At 42.2% G+C, this 22,388-nt stretch overlaps 1 protein-coding gene across 1 annotated transcript; it reads right to left on the bottom strand.

Annotated features, from left to right (window-relative positions):
- Positions 1 to 12,519: 12,519 nt before the first annotated feature.
- On the bottom strand, positions 12,520 to 17,447 carry LOC143484390 (uncharacterized). The gene is made up of 8 exons (XM_076983085.1): positions 17,252 to 17,447; positions 16,981 to 17,139; positions 16,709 to 16,827; positions 15,734 to 15,830; positions 14,614 to 15,336; positions 14,431 to 14,536; positions 14,241 to 14,346; positions 12,520 to 12,725 (listed from the first exon to the last, which is right to left on the bottom strand). The coding sequence occupies exons 1-5, from the start codon at positions 17,343 to 17,345 to the stop codon at positions 15,332 to 15,334; spliced, it is 474 nt and encodes a 157-aa protein (XP_076839200.1). The 5' UTR covers positions 17,346 to 17,447; the 3' UTR covers positions 12,520 to 12,725; positions 14,241 to 14,346; positions 14,431 to 14,536; positions 14,614 to 15,331.
- Between the last annotated feature and the right edge of the window lie 4,941 nt (positions 17,448 to 22,388).

Here is a 22,388-nt window from a genome sequence, read left to right as displayed (position 1 = left end):
CTGTATCGCCAGAGGCATCGTTAAAGAAGCAGCAGCATGTGAGGATGGCAGTGGAACGTCTTTACTCTCATAGTCAAGATGAGAACAGACTCACACTGAATTACAGCCTCTTAGAGTGCAAACAAACACAGACACAAAGTGCTCAAACAAAGTTGAAGAAGCATAGAAATTGCAAAGTGTCTGTCTCTCTTTCTGTCTCTCTATTCAAAGCATGTAAATGCAACAGTCCAGGCAACTGCATGTCACGTAGCAAGGCTCAGTAAGCCGCCATGGAAGACTGCACCTGTGGGTATAAATGCTGAGGAACATCAGTGAGACAAAACAAGCTACAGGTGTGTGGGGTGTGTCAGTAGTTGGGAGACTGTGAATGAGATAACAGCCATTGCCACAAAACAACATTACAGATGTCTGGGTCCAAGCTCCCATTGAGTGAGCGAAAGACTACACACTGTAAAAAATCTTTGTTTGCTTATGTTCTGTGAATATAAAAATTTATGTGGGCAAAGCATGAAACATAAAAATAGTTACTCCAAAAACAAAAAACGAGTTGTGCCATCAGCTGCTGCATTTTTACCATTCAACTTAATATTTTGTGTTCAGTTAATGAGCATTATGGTTCTCAGTCAACATGTCAAGTCCAAAGTAAAAAACTGTGTTGGGCGAGCAATAGTGGTAGTGGTGAAACTAATGCGCATGCTCGAGAGAAGATTTTCTTGGCGCCTTCTGCACCAAAACTAAAATGAAGACCCAGCGTTTCACCGTTTATCTAGAGAACTTCAAACGTTCACTGAGTGAAGTTAATGTGGATCTTTACTAAGCTAACACAACTAACTTGGTGGTGTTTTTTGAGTTTGAATTTGAACTAGGTCGTATTTCAACATATTTTCCAAACGTAGTTATCAAAACTAGAGCTAAGCCAACAAGTGTTTAACTTTGCTATGAGTTTAGTAATGTTAGTGTTAATACTGTTGTGGTTGGCAAGGACAAGCTACTGATTAACGGTTACCGTTACGCGTTAACTGTCCGTTTGGAATTTAACTTTACCTCACGTCGGCAAACTGTTAGCATGCGGACTAACGTTAGCTACCTAGCTAGCTAGAACTGCGTAGTAATTAAGCATTTGCTGAAGCCCAATCGATTTCTAATTAAGTACTTTTTTAGATATTTTTTCCAACCACCTACAGCTCCGCGGTCAGTTCTCCCGTTTCCCTGGATGTGTGTTGTATGCGTGTTAGTGTCCCCCCTCCCTTAGAACCAGTGTGTTTTTGCCGTTAGCGTATTGCTAATAAATTAGCATTGAGCTAACGTTGGTGTCATGGCTCATTCTTGTCCTCCTGACTCGACGACGTTTCAATTTTTATTACATTTATACAGCAGCTCTCATATGCCTGTTTCGTAATATTTTTGACATTTTGGTTTACTTTTTGACATGCAAATAAAATGCACAATTACTTAATTATATTCTGTATATTTTGAATTTACTTCATAAAGCATAAAATGTATAGTTCAGGCAACTTGGATACTAATAAATAATTACCTGAACTAAACAATTGTAGCTGGAACAACATAAAACATTTTGTTGGACTCACTAGGTGTATTTGGTTAATATATAGAGCGTTATCATACACGTCTGTCTGAGCCACAGTAGCGTTAGCATACACGTCTGTCGACTTCCTGCCGACGCTGCTTCCTGCTACCTGCCGACGCTGCTGCGGAGCGAATTTTGAAATTGTTTTTCTAAAGTGTACTAATCTGTTTACGTGCTAATCTTTATTTTTTGCCTTCCTAGATAATTTTTTACAGATAGTACTTCCACCGTCAAGACGGGCAGTTGAATATTCCGGCCGCTGATCAACTTTCTGCTTCTAAAAATCAGCTAGCGTAAGTTTGTATAAATCGGCTAGACACAGTAAGTGTTTTGATTTATTCATGGCTGGTGTTGGTTTGTTTCCTTGTTCGGAGTGTGGCATGTTCAGTCTAGACCCTTTCGCCACTGATAGTAATAGTGATGGTATTTGTGAGAGGTGCCAGTTAGTTACTTCTCTTGTGGCGAAAGTGGAAAGTTTAGAGCGCCGCGTCCACTCATTATTGAGGGATAGAGAGACAGGGTCTGTAGTAGGTGTGGACGCGCCAGGGAGAACTAGCGCCTCCGCGACTCCGGCGATAGAGCCCTCACAGCGGGGCGAATGGGTGACGTCTCGGCGGCGTAGTCGGAGAGCGAGGGCTGCAGCTACCGCTAACGCCAGCGCTAGCCCACCAGAGCACCACTCCCCGGTTCACGTGTCCAACAGGTTTGCCCCGCTCAGTGCTACACCCGCTGAGGAGACTCTGGTGATAGGAGACTCTATAGTCCGACACGTGAAAGTCGCTATTCCTGTAGGGGCTCCAGCGGTTACAGTCAGCTGTTTACCGGGAGCCAGAGCGCCGGACATTAGTGGCAACCTTAGACTGTTAGCCCATAAACGATTCTCTAGGATAGTTATACATGTAGGGGCCAACGATATACGTCTGCGGCAGTCAGAGGTGACTAAGGCTAATGTTAAAGAGGTGGTTAAATTAGCCCAGACGATGTCCGATGCCGTAATCTGCTCTGGCCCCATCCCAATGCAGCGCGGCGATGAGCAATACAGCAGGCTCACGTCGCTAAACCGCTGGATGTCCAAGTGGTGCTCCGAAAATCAAGTGGGCTTTATTAATAATTGGAAAGAGTTCGAGGGCAAGCCTGGTCTTTTAGGCAGGGACGGTGTCCACCCCACCCGGGATGGCGCTGCCCTGTTATCTTGCAGCATAGCCCGTAGTCTGTTAGTTAGTGGGCAGTGTAGTACTAGGAGCTGCTGACTAACCAGAGTCGCGACCAGGCCGCAGACTAACGGGCTAAACCTGTCTGCGAGCTGCTTAGAGACGTCACTAAGATCCCATAGGATTGAGACTGTGTCTGTGCCCCGGGTTAAATTAAATCATAAGAAAATAGTCCGTCCTAAGTTTTTAACTAATATTCAAACTTCACATCCAATTATTACCTATATGACCGATCTGAAAATTGGATTAATTAATATTCGATCACTCAACTCTAAAGCAGTTTTTATGAATGAACTTATAACTGACCAGAAAATTGATATTCTATGTCTAACTGAAACGTGGATTCAATGTGGTGACTATTTATCTCTAAACGAAGCCACTCCTGTGGGATATAGTTATATACATAAACCTAGATTGTCAGGCAGAGGAGGAGGAATATGTATAATATATCGTGATTGTTTAGAAATTCATCAGAAATACTTGGATATCTTTAATTCATTTGAGATGCTGTCTATTAATGTAATTAGTCCATCTGAAAATAAAAGTTCATTTTCCCTAACAAATGTATATAGACCACCAGGGCCTTACTCAGATTTCTTAAAAGATTTCACAGATTTTACAGCAAATTTAGCAGTTAGTAGTGACAAAATAATAATGGTAGGAGACTTTAACATACATTTTGATAATGCGGAGGATCCACTGACAAGGGCTTTTACTTCTATATTGAACTCTGTTGGCATTACACAAAACGTTGTAGGACCCACACACTATCAAAATCATACCCTAGATTTAATCTTAACGTTGGGTATTGACGTAGATAATATAAATATACTCCCGCAAACCGTAGCTATCTCTGATCACTATTTAGTCAAATTTGAGATTCATCTTAACATAAATACCCGCCCGTCTCCTCGGCAGTGTATAAAGCGCTCGATAAATTCATTAACAGCAACACAGTTTATTGAAGCCCTCCCTGATTTAACTGCTCTAGCCCACTCGCCATCCTATCCAGGAGAGTTAGATAGTCTAACCAACTGCATAGAGAATACCTGCAGATCAGCTCTAGACATAGTAGCTCCACTCAAATATAAAAAGACTAGATCTAAAAAACTCGCTCCGTGGTACACTGACCAAACTAGAAACTTAAAACAAATAGCACGTAAATTAGAGCGTAAATGGCGATCTACTAAGTTGGAAGTATTCTACTGTGCCTGGAAGGATAGCATCATTGACTACAAACGGGCACTCGCTAAAGCACGCTCAGCATACCTAGCCTCACTGATAGAAAAAAATAAAAACAATCCTAGATTTCTTTTTAATACTATTTCCAAACTTACAAAAAATCAAGCAGGCGCAGAACCTCAGATTCCAGTAAACCTCACTAGTAATGTATTTATAGATTTTTTTGATAATAAAATAGAGAATATTAGACAAAATATAAAACCTTTTATTAGCAATATAACTGGTATGTCATCTGGTTTGGTTGACATCGATTTAAATCGCATACTGGGAGAAAAACTTGATGCTTTTCATCCACTCCCACAATCAGAATTAGAGAAAATAATTTCTTCCTTAAATTGTGCTACCTGCACACTAGACTCAGTTCCATCAAAGTTATTAAAAGAGGTATTACCAGCGGTAACTGAACCTCTTCTAACTATAGTTAACTCATCCATTACAATAGGTCACATGCCCAAATCATGTAAATTAGCAGTTATTAAACCTCTGATTAAGAAACCAAATCTTGATCCTACTGTACTATCTAATTATAGACCCATTTCAAACACATCATTTATATCTAAGATCATAGAAAAAGCTGTTGCCCAGCAATTATGCCTATATCTGCATAGGCATCACATATTTGAAAAGTTCCAATCTGGTTTTAGGCGCCATCACAGTACTGAAACAGCTTTAGTTAAAGTAACAAATGACCTCCTCCTTGCTTCAGATCAAGGTTATGTATCGCTGTTAGTGCTTCTTGATCTTAGTGCAGCTTTCGACACAATTGATCATAGGATCTTGCTAGAAAGGTTAGAACGCTGGGTTGGAGTCTCTGGCACAGCCCTTTCTTGGTTTCATTCTTACTTAACAAATCGCTATCAGTTTGTAGAGCTCAATAATATTCCATCCAAACGTACAAAAGTTAAATATGGGGTCCCGCAAGGCTCCATTCTAGGACCACTATTATTTACATTATATATGCTACCACTGGGCACAGTTATAAACAAACATGGTGTCAATTTTCACTGCTATGCAGATGACACTCAACTTTACATATCAGCCAAACCTGATGACAAACTCAGTTTAAGAAAAATTGAGGCCTGTGTAAGAGATATTAAATGCTGGATGTCTCTAAACTTCCTCCAACTTAATGAGGACAAAACAGAAGTTCTCCTTCTGGGCCCTAAGGCCTCAAAACAGAAAATTCCAGATCTAATGCTTAATCTCGCAGGCTACCCCATTACACCTGGCACAGTAGCCAAAAACCTAGGCGTCATACTCGACTCTGACCTATCATTTGATAAATACATAGATAATACTACTAGGATAGCTTTTCTACATCTCCGTAACATTGCTAAATTAAGAAATGCATTATCACAGGATGATGCGGAAAAATTGGTGCACGCCTTTGTTAGCTCTAGATTAGACTACTGCAATGCACTACTGTCAGGATGTTCAAATAGGAATCTAAATAAACTTCAAATAGTTCAAAATGCCGCAGCCAGGGTTCTGACCAGAACTAGAAAATTTCAGCATATCAGTCCAGTCCTATCAGCCCTGCATTGGCTCCCAGTTAAATTCCGTATTGACTTTAAAATTCTTTTATTAACTTATAAAGCACTGCACGGGCTTGATCCTGAGTACCTTCAGGAACTTATTTCCTATTACGAACCCCCACGCCCACTAAGATCACAGGGTGCTGGTCTTTTATTAGTTCCAAAAATTAATAAGGTAACAGCAGGGGGAAGAGCCTTTTCTTGTAAGGCCCCCCAGCTTTGGAATAATCTTCCTAAATGCGTCCGGGACTCCGACACAGTCACAATCTTTAAGTCTAGGTTGAAAACCCACTTATTTAGTTTAGCGTTTGATAATTAATATCCCCCCTTAGATAAAAGTACAGATCCAGGGGTTCATAGACGAAGGGTTTTATGGTAGACTGGGGCGCTGGTGCTGTCGTCCTGTCACTGCTCGTGGTCACTCAAGTTTGTTGACAGTGCAGTGGACTGATGCCATTGTCTCAGAATGCCCCCAAGCCTATGTTACCTTCTGGTTCTGCCTTTTTAGCTAGGCTGTAATAATTTAACTAAATGCCGGAGTTGCTGCCACACTCCGGAAATGTTTATAATTTTACCTGTCCTGTATATGTCCTCATACAGAGCTAATTTTCCCTGTTTCATTTCTCCACATGGCTGCCCGCCTGCTTGAGCATTAATGAGATGAGGAGACCAGCGATCCATCCTGAGCCAGCCACCTCCTGCCTAACCGGATGCATACATCATGATGGACATTACATATTTTTCCTTTTCTTTCTCTTCTTTCTGTCTAAATTGTTGTTGTTGTCATGGTGACCGGTGTCGGCCAGAGGAGGATGGGTTCCCCCCCTGAGTCTTGGTTCCTCTCAAGGTTTCTTCCTCATGCAAAAAAACTAGGGAGTTTTTCCTTGCCACTGTCGCCTTTGGCTTGCTCACTGGGGGCTAGGACTCGGCACTTGTAAAGCTGCTTTGTGACAACAACTGTTGTAAAAAGCGCTATATAAATAAAATTTGATTGATTGATTGATAACATTTTGTTGGCTCAACTTATTTTCTTTAATTAGACTGAATTCTGTAGTTGTCAGCAGAACTTAAAATTTGCAATTTGCAGAGCTTAAATTAGACCAACTAAAAAAATTAGGTGCAACGGCTCACTAAGATTTTTTTAGTTGGTGAGACTTGAAATTTTTTACAGTGCAGTAGCAAAGAGAAACTTTCTCAATGTTCTAGAATTTACATTGTTATTTGTTTTTTCAAATCAAATCAAATATATTTGTATAGTGCTTTTCACAACACATGTTGTCACAAAGCGCTTTACAGGATTTACAAGGTTAACAATACTATGGGTCCAGATCCCTAATGAGCAAGCCAAAGGCGACAGTGGCAAGGAAAAACTCCCTAGATGGTGGGGAATAGGAAGAAACCTTGGGAGGACCAAGACTCAAAAGGGAACCCATCCTCCACCACACAATCAGACTAAGTATAAGGTAACTAGAATGAAAGTTCTGGGTGTTGATATTGTCAATGTAAATGTCTTGTGATGAACGCCAGGTTTTCATTCTGTGTCGGAGCGATGATACTGGTATTGTAGGCTCCGACTGCAGTGTTACTCCCCAGGTGAACCTCGGAGAAGAAAGATATGTGATGTGGTAAATATGTAACAGATTATTCAAAGGCCAAAGTAAACAGATGAGTCTTTAGTCTAGATTTAAACATTGAGACTGTGTCTGAGTCCCGAATAAGGGCAGGAAGATTATTCCACAATTGTGGAGCTTTAAAAGAAAAGGCTCTTCCACCTGCTGTGATCTTTTTGATCCTAGGAATAGTTAATAACCCTGCGTCCTGCGAACGAAGTGATTGTAATGATCTCACTTCATGTTGATTATTTAATTTAATTTTAATTAGATTTTTAAAACATATCACCCTGTTATTCCTATATCTGCCATGGTTAACAGACACAGTCTCAATGGTTTGGTAGGTAGGGAAGTAAGTTCTACTTAGCGAATGGCCGTTGGAAACCGTTTTTTTTTTTTCATTTTTGGGTGATGTTGTTCTTAACCGTCTGTTGTCAGTTGTATGTATCAGCACCGTTATTTTGTTGTTTTTGTTGTTTTGTTGTGTTTTTTTAACGTTTCTTGTTACAACAAAAGTTGTTCCTTGGGAGAAAACCTTTGTTGGTGTCACATTGAGGACCCCGGCACCTCCCTTTTGGGCGTGTGTTTACATTGTCCACGTGCATCGTCTGCGTCTGTGCAACTACGTGGTTATGGTTATGTCCTGTGATAATATGTCTCACCTGTGGCTCATCTCGTAATCACGTGGGGCTAATGTGTTTTGTCTATTTAATGTGCGCTCGCGCGGTGTCCTGTGCTCGTCATTGTCTAATGTTTACACGTCTCTGTATTTATTCAGTGTTTCACGTGCGCTATACGCGCTTTATTCGTAGTAAAAGTAAAGTGACATTTGCTGCCAAAAAGGATTGTGTGTCTCGTCCTTGACGCCACACCCATCGTCACAGTTGGGAGTATTCTTGGTATTTTGGGCTATTTCTATTGCCGCCAGGATGTCACATGTGCTTACCTATTCTTAAAAGTGAAAGTAAAAATATGTATTCTCTGTGTTTTCTTTGTTATGCAGAGGTGGTGCATCAATCAAGTATGATTTCAGGATTTAATAAGTTTAACTATGATTTCTTACATCAATCAAAACAATGAGGTAAAAGCTATTGTCATATAATGTCAGTACAATGTGCTTTTACAATATTTGTAACAAGAGCACCTATCATTTTATATATTGTCACAACTATGTCACTCTGTCACTCTCGGTCCACAACCCCTATATAAAGTGGTCCACAGGTCGTATCCTCCGCTGGTCGACCCCATTTAAATGCACAGAGCTCCGGTAAGAATGCTGACCACCAGTATAGTGAGCCCACATGTAGCCAGCCCCTAAGCGATTCCCAGCCAATACCAGGAGTAGCTGCTGTGGACGTTGTCACCGACCTACCTGTGTCTGAAGGAAATACCACCACCCTTACCGTAATAGATATGCTTTCCAAAATAGTGTGGTTCATAGCACTTCCAGGACCTCAGTTCACCTCTCGGGTATGGAAAGAATTCCTTGCTAAGCTCAATATAACGGTCAGTCTCACTTCCAGTTACCATCCACAGGCGAACGGACAGGTGGAGCGTGCAAATCAGGAACTTGGGAGATTCCTACGCGCGTATTGTAGCGAATATACAGACACATGGAGTGCTCTACTTACCTGGGCAGAGCATGCGCAGAACTCCCTGGTCCAGTCCAGCACTGGTAAAACACTATTTGAGTGCATTGTAGGGAGACAGCCAGCCCTGGAATGCTGCCTCATCGGACCAACCAGTGCTGGAGGACTGGTGTAAGAGGAGTTAGCGCGTGTGAGCGGATACTCACCGTAGGCTGCAGGCGGCAGGCGGCGGTGAGGCCCTTCAAAGCCAAAGCTGATCGTTGGAGGAGTGAGGCTCCTGCCTACAAGATTGGGGATAAGGTATGAGTGGCGACTAGTGATGGACGTCTAGGACTGAGAGGAAAGCTGGCTGACCGCTACACGGGACCATATGTCATCGCTAGACTCATCAACCCTGTAACCTACCAGATCCGTCTGCTGGGGGACAGAAGAGTGTTGTCGACCTTCCATGTCTCTGCCTTGAAACCCATCCAGGAAGGTCCTCTGAGTGCTAAGGCGAGGCCAGGACCGCCTCCACCGGCCCTGCTTACCACGTAAGGAGATTCCTGAACTCCAGGCACATGGGCGGAGCACTGCAATACCTGGTTGACTGGGAGGGTTACGATCCTGAGGAGCGGTTGTGGGTTCCGGCTTCCGAGGTGCTGGACCCCTCCATGCTCACCTCCTTCCATCGCGGGCATCCAGGACGCCCGAGGAAAGATCGGCTGGAGGGATCCTTGGGGGGGGTTCTGTCACGATGGGTCAGCCTAGACTATCCCAGTTGGTCCAGGTTAAGGAGTCATGGTTTCTCCTTATGCCTCGATATCTTCCCCAGAAGAGCTAGAAGAGGTGGCTGGGGAGAGAGAAACTTGGGCCTCTTTGCTTAGGCTACTGCCCCCGCGACCCAGACCTGGATAAGTGAATGAAAATGGATGGATGGATGGATACTCTCAGGTTACAGTGTACATAAAGGTCACTTGGCAGTTGCATAAGACTTGCACATTCACCTTTATGTAGTGGTGTACGTTTCATTTAATCTGTTTTACTGGGGGAATAGGGGGAGCACCACTCACATGGTAGTTTTGTAGTTTTATAGAGACGTAATTCTGTTTCAACTGTTTACTGAAATAAACTTAGCACATTTACAGCGGGTAGTTGACTTGAATTGTCTGCATCCTTCACAACAGCGTAAAACACAGGGTTGCCAACTCTTACGCACTGAGCATAAGACACACGCATTTGACTGTCTTCACACGCTCACATGCCACACATCTGATTTCTCACGCCAAAAAAAAATTTGCTTATTTAGCTCCGATCCATATCTATGATTCAATTAGTTACTAGTTCGCTCTGGCGCCAACCACTGGCGATCGATTGATCGCAATATAATACTTAATTTGTGTCCATTTTACCTTCGCCACCCCCTGTCAACAATTTACGTTCCTCTTTACTCCTCTTTTCTCTTTTTTCTGCCCAAGGCACCAGAGGACTTCTGCCTTTTTACATCTTTATGGGGTGATGTCACTCACTATGTGATGTTGTCTTTTTCCCCCACAGAGAAACAGTAACGAGTTGGGGGGCGGGGGGTGTGCGGTCGATTGGTGTTGTGTGTTGTTATTATAATAATTATTAATTTGACTAATATTATTAAACAATGAAATTATGATTATGTGGACTTTGCTTATTTTCACATTTATTAATTGTTCATTTGTAAAAAAAAATTTTTTAAATACGCATGCATGCGAACGCCACCCTTGACAGACGGCGCCCCTAGCATTTGCCTATATTGCCTAATGAAAGGGCCAGCTGTGATGAATCAAAATGTTGAGCAAAGTGAACATTTCGCACTAATATTTTGGTATTGTCACAAGCTGGACTGAGTGTTTGCTTATTTACTCATTTTTGGTTTGCTTCTTTCTTGGTTATTTTCTTTTTCTTTGGTTAGAAGTGGGATGCTGACTTGCCTATAATACCAGGCTTTGGTTTATTAATGTTGTGGGAGGAAAGAGGGAGCAGGAGGCAAGGGTGGCAGTGGCACGTTTTTAACATCCATATTGAAAGGTGCACACAAAGAGTGCAGTAAGAGAGCGTGGGAGTCCTAGTGCAACAAACAAATATAGGAAAGTACACATCAACTTATTTTTGATTTGATGCCAGGATCTAAACTTTAGGGGTGGGAATTGTTTACTCACGATCTCACGATTCAATTCGATTCCGATTTTGAGGGCCACAATTCAATTCAAAATCGATTTTCAATTCAAAACGATTTTCGATTCAAAAAACGATTTGATTTATAAAAATTTCTGCTTAAGTCTATAAAATCTGCATGATCTACTACAGTCTGCTTTGCAAGACAGAATGACAAATACAGAAAATAAAGTGTCTTTCACATTTAATTAACAAAAATAATGTGCTTTGGTAAAATAAAATGCTTTTTGTTGTTACCAAAATTCTTGAGCTTCATTTTACAAGCTGTCAGGGTTGGCTCGGATGCAGTTCCCCCAGCCGTGGCCAGAGTCAGTCCCAGACTATACTGGAGTAACCGTACGTTCTCAGCCAGTCTCTGCTTTCTCTGTGATTGCTTCTCGTTTGAAGGTGTCTCGCCACCTCTCTGTTATGCTTTCTCTTTACTTATTCGAGTATCTATCTCCTGCATTGCTTCCTGACTCATCTCAAGTTTTCCCAATCCTGCATTTCTTCCTATCCGTTTTGCCTTTATTTTTGGGAAGGGTTTTATTTTGCTGCGGTGTTTTTTGCCAATTACTTCTTCTTGCGTCCTTGGTTTTGTTTTCGCGTTGCATTTATCCGCGCTGTTTTTTAGTTACTGTTGTTGTTTTGTTTCTTTCTCCTGTCTCACTACGGTTAACTGTTATTTTTCCTCCAGGTAAGCGGTTTCTCTCTTAGTTTGTGAAATAGATCAAATTAACATACTTAAAAGCATAAGAATGCTGTTATAACAGGTTTTAATATTAAAGATGAGCTAGATTTCATTTTGTTTTCCACTCCGTATATCCAAAGTGTTTCATTGAGGTCTAATCTTTTATAGCGTTTATATAAAGCTATGTTACTCTGTTCAGACTCCAGTGAGAATGGTGTATTGGGCATGAATTATTGCTGATATGAATAAACTACATTATATGGTACAGTAATGAGTCTGTAGTATTATTTCATATACATTCGCTGTTATAATTGCATCTTGGAAACGGTTTCATCGTTTGGAATGCATTTACGTTTTACCAGTTTTTACCAGAGACTGGGAAATTTGGTTCCCCTTGTAGAATAACTGCTGGAGATGATATAAAGTACAGAAATGATGATGATTATTTAAATCTGTCTATAATCACTTCATTCAGTAACATTTATTCATCCTGTACCACCTTTACACTGAGAACACAGGGGGAACAGTTTTTACCAGAGACTGGGAAATTTGGTTTCCCCTTGTAGAATAAAGCTGGTGCTGATATAAAGTACAGACATGATGCTGATTATCTGTATCTGTATATAATCACTTCATTCAGTAACATTTGAACTATCTGTACCACCTTTACACTGAGAACACATTACAGCAAACGTAATACAATAATCCTGGCACAGTATTAAGACATTACTTTTAGACATACTCAAAAGACACAATAAACACAGTTTAGAGAAACAAAATGTTTTTATTTGCAATTGCACACTAGATTGTGCATACTGAACAATAGATAATAAATTAATAAATAATAGGTAATAAATTATAAGAAATGTAAAAAAAAAACCTGCAACCTATAAACAAACTAAAAACAAGCTAAATGTATTTAAATTAAATTTATCAAAAATATGTACAGCAAAACAAAAGAAAATATTATTTGTAACATGCCTTACAGACATCTGTCCGATGCTTCACATGATGAGCAATAAAAGTTTTCATGCTCTGGAGGATTCCCAACACAGGAATGGTGGAACCATCTGTTGCAACCATCACAGGCAATCTGAATGTTTAAAAATGAACACGGTTTCAAATTATCATTTGAAAGCTAAGAAGTGCAATTAAAGTAAGGTTTTATTGGTTGGTTTATACGCTAAAGCAAAGGTGTCTTTTTTAACAAGATACAGATGTTTTGGATGCAGGTTTAAATTTAAATTAAGCAAAAGGACACATGATCAGTAAAAAAAAAGAGACCAACCATGTACAAATAGCTGAATTGTAAGTGCTCTCTATTAAGATTTAAAATATGCAGCCAGCCCTTTTGGATAAGATGTGGTAATATACCCATTTAGGTGGCAACACTGGATCGTCTAACTTCGTATCTGCGCCACAGAAGTGGCAGAGATCAGACAAATCTTCTATGTAAGCAACAAGATAGAACAGTGGTTCTCAAACTTTTTACACAAAGTACCACCAACTGTCAAACGAAAAACCTCCACGTACCACCACCCCCCCCCCCCCCCAAAAAAAAGAAAAAAAAAAGAAAAAGCTGTTTGGCGAGTTTAAGTTGTTGACGGGGGGTTAGCGAACGTAAATTGTTACCGGGAGGATGTAAAATGGACACAAGATAAGTATTATATCGCGGTGGTTGGTGCCAGAGCGAACTAGTAACTCATTGAATCATAGATGTGGATCAGAGGTAAATAAACTAGATTTTTTTTGTCGGCTTGAGAAATCGGATGTGTGGCGTGTGAAGACGGTCAAATGCGTGTGTCTCACGCTCAATGCGTGAAAGTTGGCAACCCTGCTCATTACACACATATGTTATAATGTAGTTCTCCTGTAGTTCGTGTTGGTAGGGGTTTACAGCACAAAAAGTCTTCGTGCGACATGCCCTCATACTCATATCGCACGGAAACGAGCAAGTTGGCTAAATCTGCGACATCTATGGATTCATCTAACTGCAGTGAGAAGCATTTACTCATTTTAATTCTCTCGGTCAATGTTTGTCTGACGTTGTTCGCCATTTCATCAATTCTGCGAGTGACTGTGTCGTTTGAAAGATGCACCAGATCGAGCTGTTTAGCGACATTTTCTCCGCAAATAATACGAGTCATCCCTTTTAGTTTCTGAATTTCAGGACTTGTCATAATTCTGTTTTAATTTAAAAAATGTGTTGTGTAAAAAAAAAAAAAAAAAAAAAAAAAACTCAAAGCATCTTTTATTTTCTGAGCTCATCTGGCGTACCACCGCGGGGTGCTCTGCGTACCACCAGTGGTACGCGTACCACAGTTTGAGAACCACTGAGATAGAAGATTAGAACAATACATGAAAAGAGGTTAGTTTTGAGGAACCTTTTAAAGTCATTTAAATGACATACATGTACATACATGTACATGCATTTACATCTGAATCATTAGTTGAAATAGTCACAGTAAAAAAAATCCCTCATCCTAAACCTACAGCATATAAAATAACTCTCACCAAAGGGCTTAAACTGCCATGTTCAGAAAAAATGTATTTTAAAATAAACCCTTGAACTTTATTTAGGTTTTAGGTTTATGTTTATCAAGTTTACCTGATTCCTTAATAAGGTACTTTGCAATGTCTTTCCTTATGACATTTATGTCTTTGTCTGTGTTGCCGAAGCTGATTTCTTGGTCCTGCAAGATTTGTTCTGCAAACTGACAAATACACATGAACTTTACTTATGTTTAATTAATAAAATGAAGTTTAGGTATACTTTGATGTTTTTAATGAAAGCATACCTTGCAAACAAAGACACCACATGAGGTTCCATCAGATTGTTTGGGGTGTGGAACAGTCTTGCACGTCCATCTTGACACGTTGCATCCTTTACTCCTCATAAAGGCTCTGAAAAACAAATTAAGTAAAGGGCATCATTCATATAAACGTTTTAGCAAAGCATAAACATTTTTATAACTTCTTACCTTGTGGTTTCCAGGCACTTGGTCACCTTGGTTTTTGACTCTCCCAAGTTTTTTTTGTGAGGGATAAATAACCTAAAAATATCAAAATTGACAATCAACTCCCAAACCTTCCATTTGTTGTAGAATTGGAATCAAATTTCATACATAAAAGGTTGACGTGGCTTCAGATTTTAGTTTAAAAAAAAATAGAAATATGTGAGCTTCTGCTTCTTAAAGCACATAAATCTTCAAAATTAGGACTCCATGAGTTACACAGGTTAAGTATATTCTGTCAATATCAATATGCTTCTGAAGTGCATTTATGGATACTCACAGCAAGGGTCCAGTGGTTATGCTCATTTATCACACCCAAAATAACCTTATATTTGTAACGCTGGGTGTGGGCGGAAGGACGAGACACGGATTCTTGCTTTTGCAGCCAACGTCACTGCTTTATTGAACATAAGCGCAAGACAGCGCACACAAAAACACCTATACGTATATGTAACGTGGAGACTCAGACAACGACAAGCACAAGACACTGCGCGAACGCACATTAAATAGACAGACAACATGAGCCCCGAGTGATTACGAGACGATCCACAGGTGGGACGGATGAACACACACAAACAAACCACACCCACGAGAATCCACTGACGCAGACGGCAAGACACAGACGACGTAAACACACGCCCACAGGGAAGGGTCCGGAGCTGTTCCGTGACAATATTGGCTTGGATTACACTAAAATTAATGATAAAAAAGAATTGGTTAATAAAAAATACTACTGAGCAGATATTATATTACATTTAAAAAAGTTTTAATATTAATTATATAAATTGAAACCCCAGATTTTAAATGGTTTACTTACAATGTGAATTAATGGTAAATCAATAAATACACTTATTGAGTAGTAGATTTAAGTAAATACATTTTACGTTTGATTAAATTACAAACAACTGTACCTGCATATATATAATCATTTTACTTAAGTGCATGGTTCCAATTTTTCATAAATTTTTCAGCTTATTGCTGGGCTCCAAATCTCTCTCTCTCTCTCTGTCACTCTCTCTCTCTCTCTTACACACACACCAACATTTTTAAATCAATTCAATTCAAGTTTCAAATTAGTTACTTTTACCTTTCTTAGGATTTGGTAGGATCCTTTCCTTTCCTTTCCTTTGGTAGGACTGTTGATTTTGTTGCCTGACCATTGCAAACATGTATGCATTTATAACCTGCAAAGACAAAAACAGACTATGTATATTATTGGCATAAACATGTCTTGAGTAAATAATAAATCAGAGATGCTTGTGTTTGATATGTAACAAATTATACTAAAAAAATTGTCACGGGGGCCGGCGTCCCAGCACTGGGGACACACCCACGCCCTATAGACCACACCAGCCACCCCGCCTTACACACTCACTCCCTCGTTCCCAATCACCCCTTTATTCATTCATTCAAACTACTCATGAAAATATAAATGTATGTAAATATATGCAGTTGGGTACATGCAACTCAGTAAATTAAACATGTCAGTACACACACCTCTGTAATACAATACCATGTTTAAGTAAGTCTGTAATAATATATTGGCAACATTGTGTCACGTAGGGCTACGCCCCCCTCTCCTCGCTATCACTCTGGTGTCTCTGTTCCTCGTGGTTCTGTTGTTCCTTGCCTGTTAGCCCCGCCTTGCTTGTTTGTTGCCCCGGTTTCTGTCTGTCTGCCACGCCCGTGTCATGATCGTTGTCAGCTGTGTCTTGTTAGTCCATGTACTTATAGTCCCTGTGTTTCCCTAGCCCCTTGTCGGTTATTTGTTCTCTCGTGGTTTCATGTTCTATTGTGGTTTGGTGTTCTGTTGCAGTTTTGCTTATCCGTGTTTGCTCTCTGTTCTGTGTACCCTGCTCCGTTTCGTGCCTGTCTGTTATCATGCCCCTGTACTTGTCTTTCCTGGATGGCTCTCCCGTTTCGACCCCTGCCTGAGACTATGACCTCGAATATGGAATGCCCTGCAATAAATCTCTTCTCAGCGTTTGTGTCCGCCTCCGTGCTCTGCGTTGCGCAGAACGTTACACTTTGTTTGTTACACTGGAAATGCAGAATTCATTACCTCACTCTCCGGTTCCAATCCAGGTGCAAGACGTGCTATATCCGTTTCAAATATCTTGTATGGCCCAATTTTGGCCATCAACACGAAACCACTTCTGCCAGACCAAATATCATCTATCCCTGCCAAAAGTGTAAACATAATTGTGAAAATGTTAATATGAAAATGTTTGTTTTTTCAGATGAGAAAATAGGTGATAAACTACATATTCAACAACAATAATGGTAAATTAACAATTCTGTAACATTACCAAAAGTTGTTAATATGCAACTTACCACTCTCAGTATCACCCTCGTGTGTGACAACTTTAACTGCAGGGACAGGATGTGCAGTGGTGTTTCCTTCTGTGTTGGCAGACACTGTGCTCTTTGTGTCTGAGACAGGTGAAGTTACTATTGCAATTCCAGGAACTGGAGGTGCACTGCTCTTTACATCTGGCACAAGTGACACAAGACTCTTAACCATTTGTACGGAGGTGCTGAGCCCTTCACTACTGAAACAGGGGATGTCATAATCTTGAATATTTGTACAGAAAAGGAAACTCACCTTTTGAATCACTGGATGCTTGGAGCCTGTGAGGAATGCAGGTTTCCTGCTCCAAAAATGGGATCAAGTGATCCAGGTTGATTTTTGGTATCATCTGACCATGTTCATCACACAGATCCGCACTTTTGCCCTGTAGTGCAACTATGGTGAAGGGACCCAGAAAATCCCTATCTAATTTGCCTCCTTTCCTCTGCTGACTTCTTACATTTCTCCTTAGTGTCACGTCCAGCCCCTCCCTCCTCCCTGGTCCCGCCTAGCTCCCCGCTCCCATTTGTTCCTCCCTCTGTCTGTCACGCCCTCGTCAATGGTCACACACACCTGAGTCTCGTTTCACCGTCTTGTTTCCAGTGTATAAAAACCCCCTAGTGTTTTGCTCCCGTGTCGGTCATTGTTAGTAAGTGCTTCCCTCTGTCTTCCTTGCCCGTGCTCTGTTTTGCCTGCCTTACGTGTTCTCTGTGTCTGTTTCAGTTTCCCGTTCGGTCTCTTTGTATTTTAGTAGTTTTCTCCTCTGTATTGTTGTTCAGTTTATAGTCGGTGGTGTCCTTGTGTTATGTTACTGTCTGTAGCCAAACACTTTACGTTAGAGATGTTAGTCAGTCCTCTGTGGGTTTTGTTTTGTCCTATAGTTACGAGTGTTTTAGTTTTGTATTAAGTCTAGAGTGGTTCTGTCGTGTTGTGGTTCTGTTTTGCCGTCTTGTTGTTTGACGTTCTGTTACGCTGGTTTTCGTGTACCTGTTAGTCTTTTCTGTCTAGTCTGTTCCTTGTTTATATTATTAAACTATCTATCTTGCACTTGCGTCACTCCTGCTATCTCCCCGCCCCGTGAATCGTTACACTTAGAACCTTTTCGCCTACAGAAAAGGTGTGAGATTCAGCTTTGGCAGCTTGTTTTCTTGCTTGGACTTTGTTTCTTGCAGTTTGCATATTCCTCTTGACTGCCTCATACACTTTGTCCTGCATTTGTATGGCAGGCCTGATAATCTTAGACTGGAGTATATCTTCCACTGTTTCATTGACCTTGCCAAAGAAAATAAGAAAAATAATTTCAGAGAACACAATATGTGTACTGTAGCTTAATTATTTAGACATGATAAACAGTACTGTACAAAAACAAAAGCATATGATTGACAGTGGGCAAACTCACACAGAAAGAGTCAGGAACTTCGGAGAAGTAATGTGCCTCCCGTCCATATATAAGATAATATGGTGAGTGCTGTGTTGTCAGTTGTTTTTTGGTTCTTATGCTAAAAAGTACAGCGTCGAGATATTTGTCCCATGTTTGTGGTTTATTTTTGAACAATTTTCCAAGAATCCTGAAAAAAATAAGTATGTTATTAGACAATGACAATGTGCAACACTTTTTTGTGTTTCACCCTGTTAGTGCAACATAATGTGTAATTACACCACTACGAAGCAACAGGGTTTATGTCTACATAAACTGCACTCACTAGCTACATTACTAGATACACATTTACTCCATTCTTTAATGTTTAGGATCCCTAACAGTGAGAAGGTATTATTTAGGTAGTGTGTCAGATAAGGATCCTTCCTGCTGTCAGTCCTGTCCTTGTCTTTTGTACTTTGTCTGGATCCGTTCCCCAGTCAGTCCTGTCCGTGTCTTCTGTTGTTGAACATAACTCTAACAACCATTTTTCTTCAACTTATGAAACATTAGCACCAATTAGCCTGTGACTTAGCAATCAAACACACACGTAGAAAACATATTGGACAAAGGTTGTTTAACGGTGATGTTCTGTGTAGGCCTGCATAGTTATATTTTACCTTCAACCAAATAATGATGTGCACGTCGTCGAATTACATATTTTTCTGCTTTCGTTAGGTTTTCTGGATACTGTCCACTAACTTTGTATTTACATAACGTGTTGTACTGACTCGGATCCATTTTTGCAATCTGTCACCTGTCCGTCAAAACACTAACGTTATAGCGGAACCAAATTTCCCAGTCTCTGTTCCCCCCTGTGTTCTCAGTGTAAAGGAGGTACAGGATGATTAAATGTTACTGAATGAAGTGATTATAGACAGATTTAAATAATCAGCATCATTTCTGTACTTTATATCAGCTCCAGCTTTATTCTACAAGGGGAAACCAAATTTCCCAGTCTCTGGTAAAAACTGTTCCCCCCTGTGTTCTCAGTGTAAAGGAGGTACAGGATGAATAAATGTTACTGAATGAAGTGATTATAGACAGATATAAATAATCAGCATCATGTCTGTACTTTATATCATCTCCAGCAGTTATTCTACAAGGGGAACCAAATTTCCCAGTCTCTGGTAAAAACTGGTAAAATGTAAATGCATTCCAAACGATGAAACTGTTTCCAAGATGTACCGCTGGGTGTGGGCGGAAGGACGAGACACGGATCCTTTCTGCAGCAGCCAACGTAACTTGCTTTATTTGCACAATGAACATACACACACACACACAATGAGCAAACTAAGACAACGACAAGCACAAGACACTGCGCGAACGCACATTAAATAGACAGACCACATGAGCCCCGAGTGATTACGAGACAAGCCACAGGTGGGACGGATGAACACACGCAGACACAACCACACCCACGAGGAGCCGCAGACGGCAGGACGCAGACGATGCAAACACGCCCACAGGGAGGGGTCCGGAGCTGTTCCGTGACAGAGCCCGCCACCAGGGGCTCGCTACTCCCGGAGCGACCGGCGCAGACGGAATGCCCCAAACCTACACCGACGGGCAGGTCCGGAGCCGCTGGGTACACGAGCCTCCGAGAGCCGTCTCCCCCGATGGCAGGACTGCCGCGAGTCCCCTAAAACACCCTCCCTGGGAAGACCGGGGAAAACACGTTAGACACACCAAACGGGACGTTCACGAACACACAGACAGGCACACTAACACATAGAGGCACGAAAGGGAACAAAGGGTTAGGCACACAAACGGGAAGACTCATGAACACTGGCACACACAAACATGGAACAGGCGCCCAGCCACGCGCCAAGAGGAGAGCTAGGAGGAGAGAGAGATCGGGAGCTGCGGACGCTGCGGGACCCTTTCCACCTCCAGCCTCGGCTGCCGACCCTCCGCCGGGTACAGCGTGGCTGGCGGACGTGCCAGGCGCAGCACGGCTGAAGGACGCGTCAGATGCAGTGCTGCTGGCGGACGTGCCGAACGGGCTGTGTGGGTGGTCCCCCTCGGTCTCCATCTCCTCTTCTCCTTGACTCCAGTCTATGGGCCGCTCCGGGCTGTAACCCTGGGCGCAGGCTATTTTGTTGTCACTGGAGCGGTCGGAAGAGGGGGTCCACCTCCCTTTCGTGGTCTCGACCGACAGTTCCGAGGGGGAGAGGCTCTCCTCGTCCTCTCCGCTACCGGAGCCCTCGGACGGAGGGTAGTCTCCACCGTAGCCCATGGTGGAGGCGTCGTCTAATGACAGGGGGTAGTCCTCCCCACCGTAGTCCACGGTGGAGGCGTCGTCCAACAACGGAGGGTAGTCCTCTCCATTGTAGTCCGGCTCCGACTCCTCGCCTGGGGAGTCCCCCTCCTCCAGCTCGCTCTCGGGGTCCCTCATCAACCCGCAGAGCTCAACGGCGTGTACCTGCAGGGGTGAGGGCTCCCTGGAGGACGAGGGGTGTTACACCCTCCATATTCGCACCGCCTCCAGGCGGAGTCCCTCCGCCGCCTCGGGGTTCAGGTGCTCCCGAGCGTGACGCAGCAGGGACGCACATACCGGGTCCCCCTCCAGCTGCGCCAGTGTAGGCGTGGTCTTGTCCTGCGGGGGCTGGTGTTCCTCCACTCCACGGCCGCCCTCTGGTGGCGTACCTGTCTTGTGCCACTCGAGGACGCTGACCCGTATGGGCGAGCTCCCCCGTGAAGACGAGGGCGAAGAGTGGTGATGCCTCTTGCTGGGTTTCTTCTTACCCTTCTTGGGCATGGTCCTGGTGTCTCGATTCGGCTTGTCGTTCTGTAACGCTGGGTGTGGGCGGAAGGACGAGACACGGATCCTTTCTGCAGCAGCCAACGTAACTTGCTTTATTTGCACAATGAACATACACACACACACGACGAGCAAACTAAGACAACGACAAGCACACGACACTGTGCAAACGCACATTAAATAGACAGACCACATGAGCCCCGAGTGATTACGAGACGAGCCACAGGTGGGACGGATGAACACACGCAGACACAACCACACCCACGAGGAGCCACAGACGCAGACGGCAGGACGCAGACGGCAGGACGCAGATGACGCAAACACACGCCCACAGGGAGGGGTCCGGAGCTGTTCCGTGACACAAGATGCAATTATAACAGCGAATGTATATGAAATAATACTACAGACTCATTACTGTACCATATAATGTAGTTTATTCATATCAGCAATAATTCATGCCCAATACACCATTCTCACTGGAGTCTGAACAGAGTAACATAGCTTTATATAAACGCTATAAAAGATTAGACCTCAATGAAACATTTTGGATATACGGAGTGGAAAACGAAACGAAATCTAGCTCATCTTTAATATTAAAACCTGTTATAACAACATTCGTGTGAAACCGCTCACCCGGAGGAACAGAAAGAAATACAAGAGCAACGAGAAACACACAGAGCCCGTCTGAGCCTCCCGCAGCGCTACGTCATGATTTTGACATGCGCACTGTAGGGGGAACAAGGGAAACTGAATTTACCGTAACACCGGCACTCGTGTCCACCCTTCTCTATATTATTTCACGCTGTGTGTACGTTCCCGTGCTCACCGCGTAACACACGCCTTGCACAAGAGCTACATTGTGTCAAGTTCAGTCTTCCCTGGCATTCGTAAATACCAAAATGAACCCATATTTTTGCCTTAAATGAAGACGGAACAGGTTGAATATCTCTTTCCTCCATCTGTTTTGAAACCTTTCCACACACAAGTGTGTCCCAGAACCTGCTGCGTGTCTCTCGTAATTTTGTAATTACGTAACGCGACTTAGAATCGATTTTGGGACATTTAAAATCGATTCTGAATTGTAGTAAATGAGAATCGATTTTTGATATATGAATTGATTTTTTGGCACACCTCTACTAAACTTATTTGCCAACTTACGTCAAAGCTTTAATAAGATGAGTGTGTTTCAAGATCATAATCAATAACCAAGC

Source organism: Brachyhypopomus gauderio, chromosome 20 (genome assembly GCF_052324685.1).
Source record: "Brachyhypopomus gauderio isolate BG-103 chromosome 20, BGAUD_0.2, whole genome shotgun sequence".
NCBI classification, from domain to species: Eukaryota; Metazoa; Chordata; class Actinopteri; order Gymnotiformes; family Hypopomidae; genus Brachyhypopomus; species Brachyhypopomus gauderio.
Note: the sequence above shows the minus strand (reverse complement) of the source record. Positions and strands in the feature narration are given on the sequence as shown.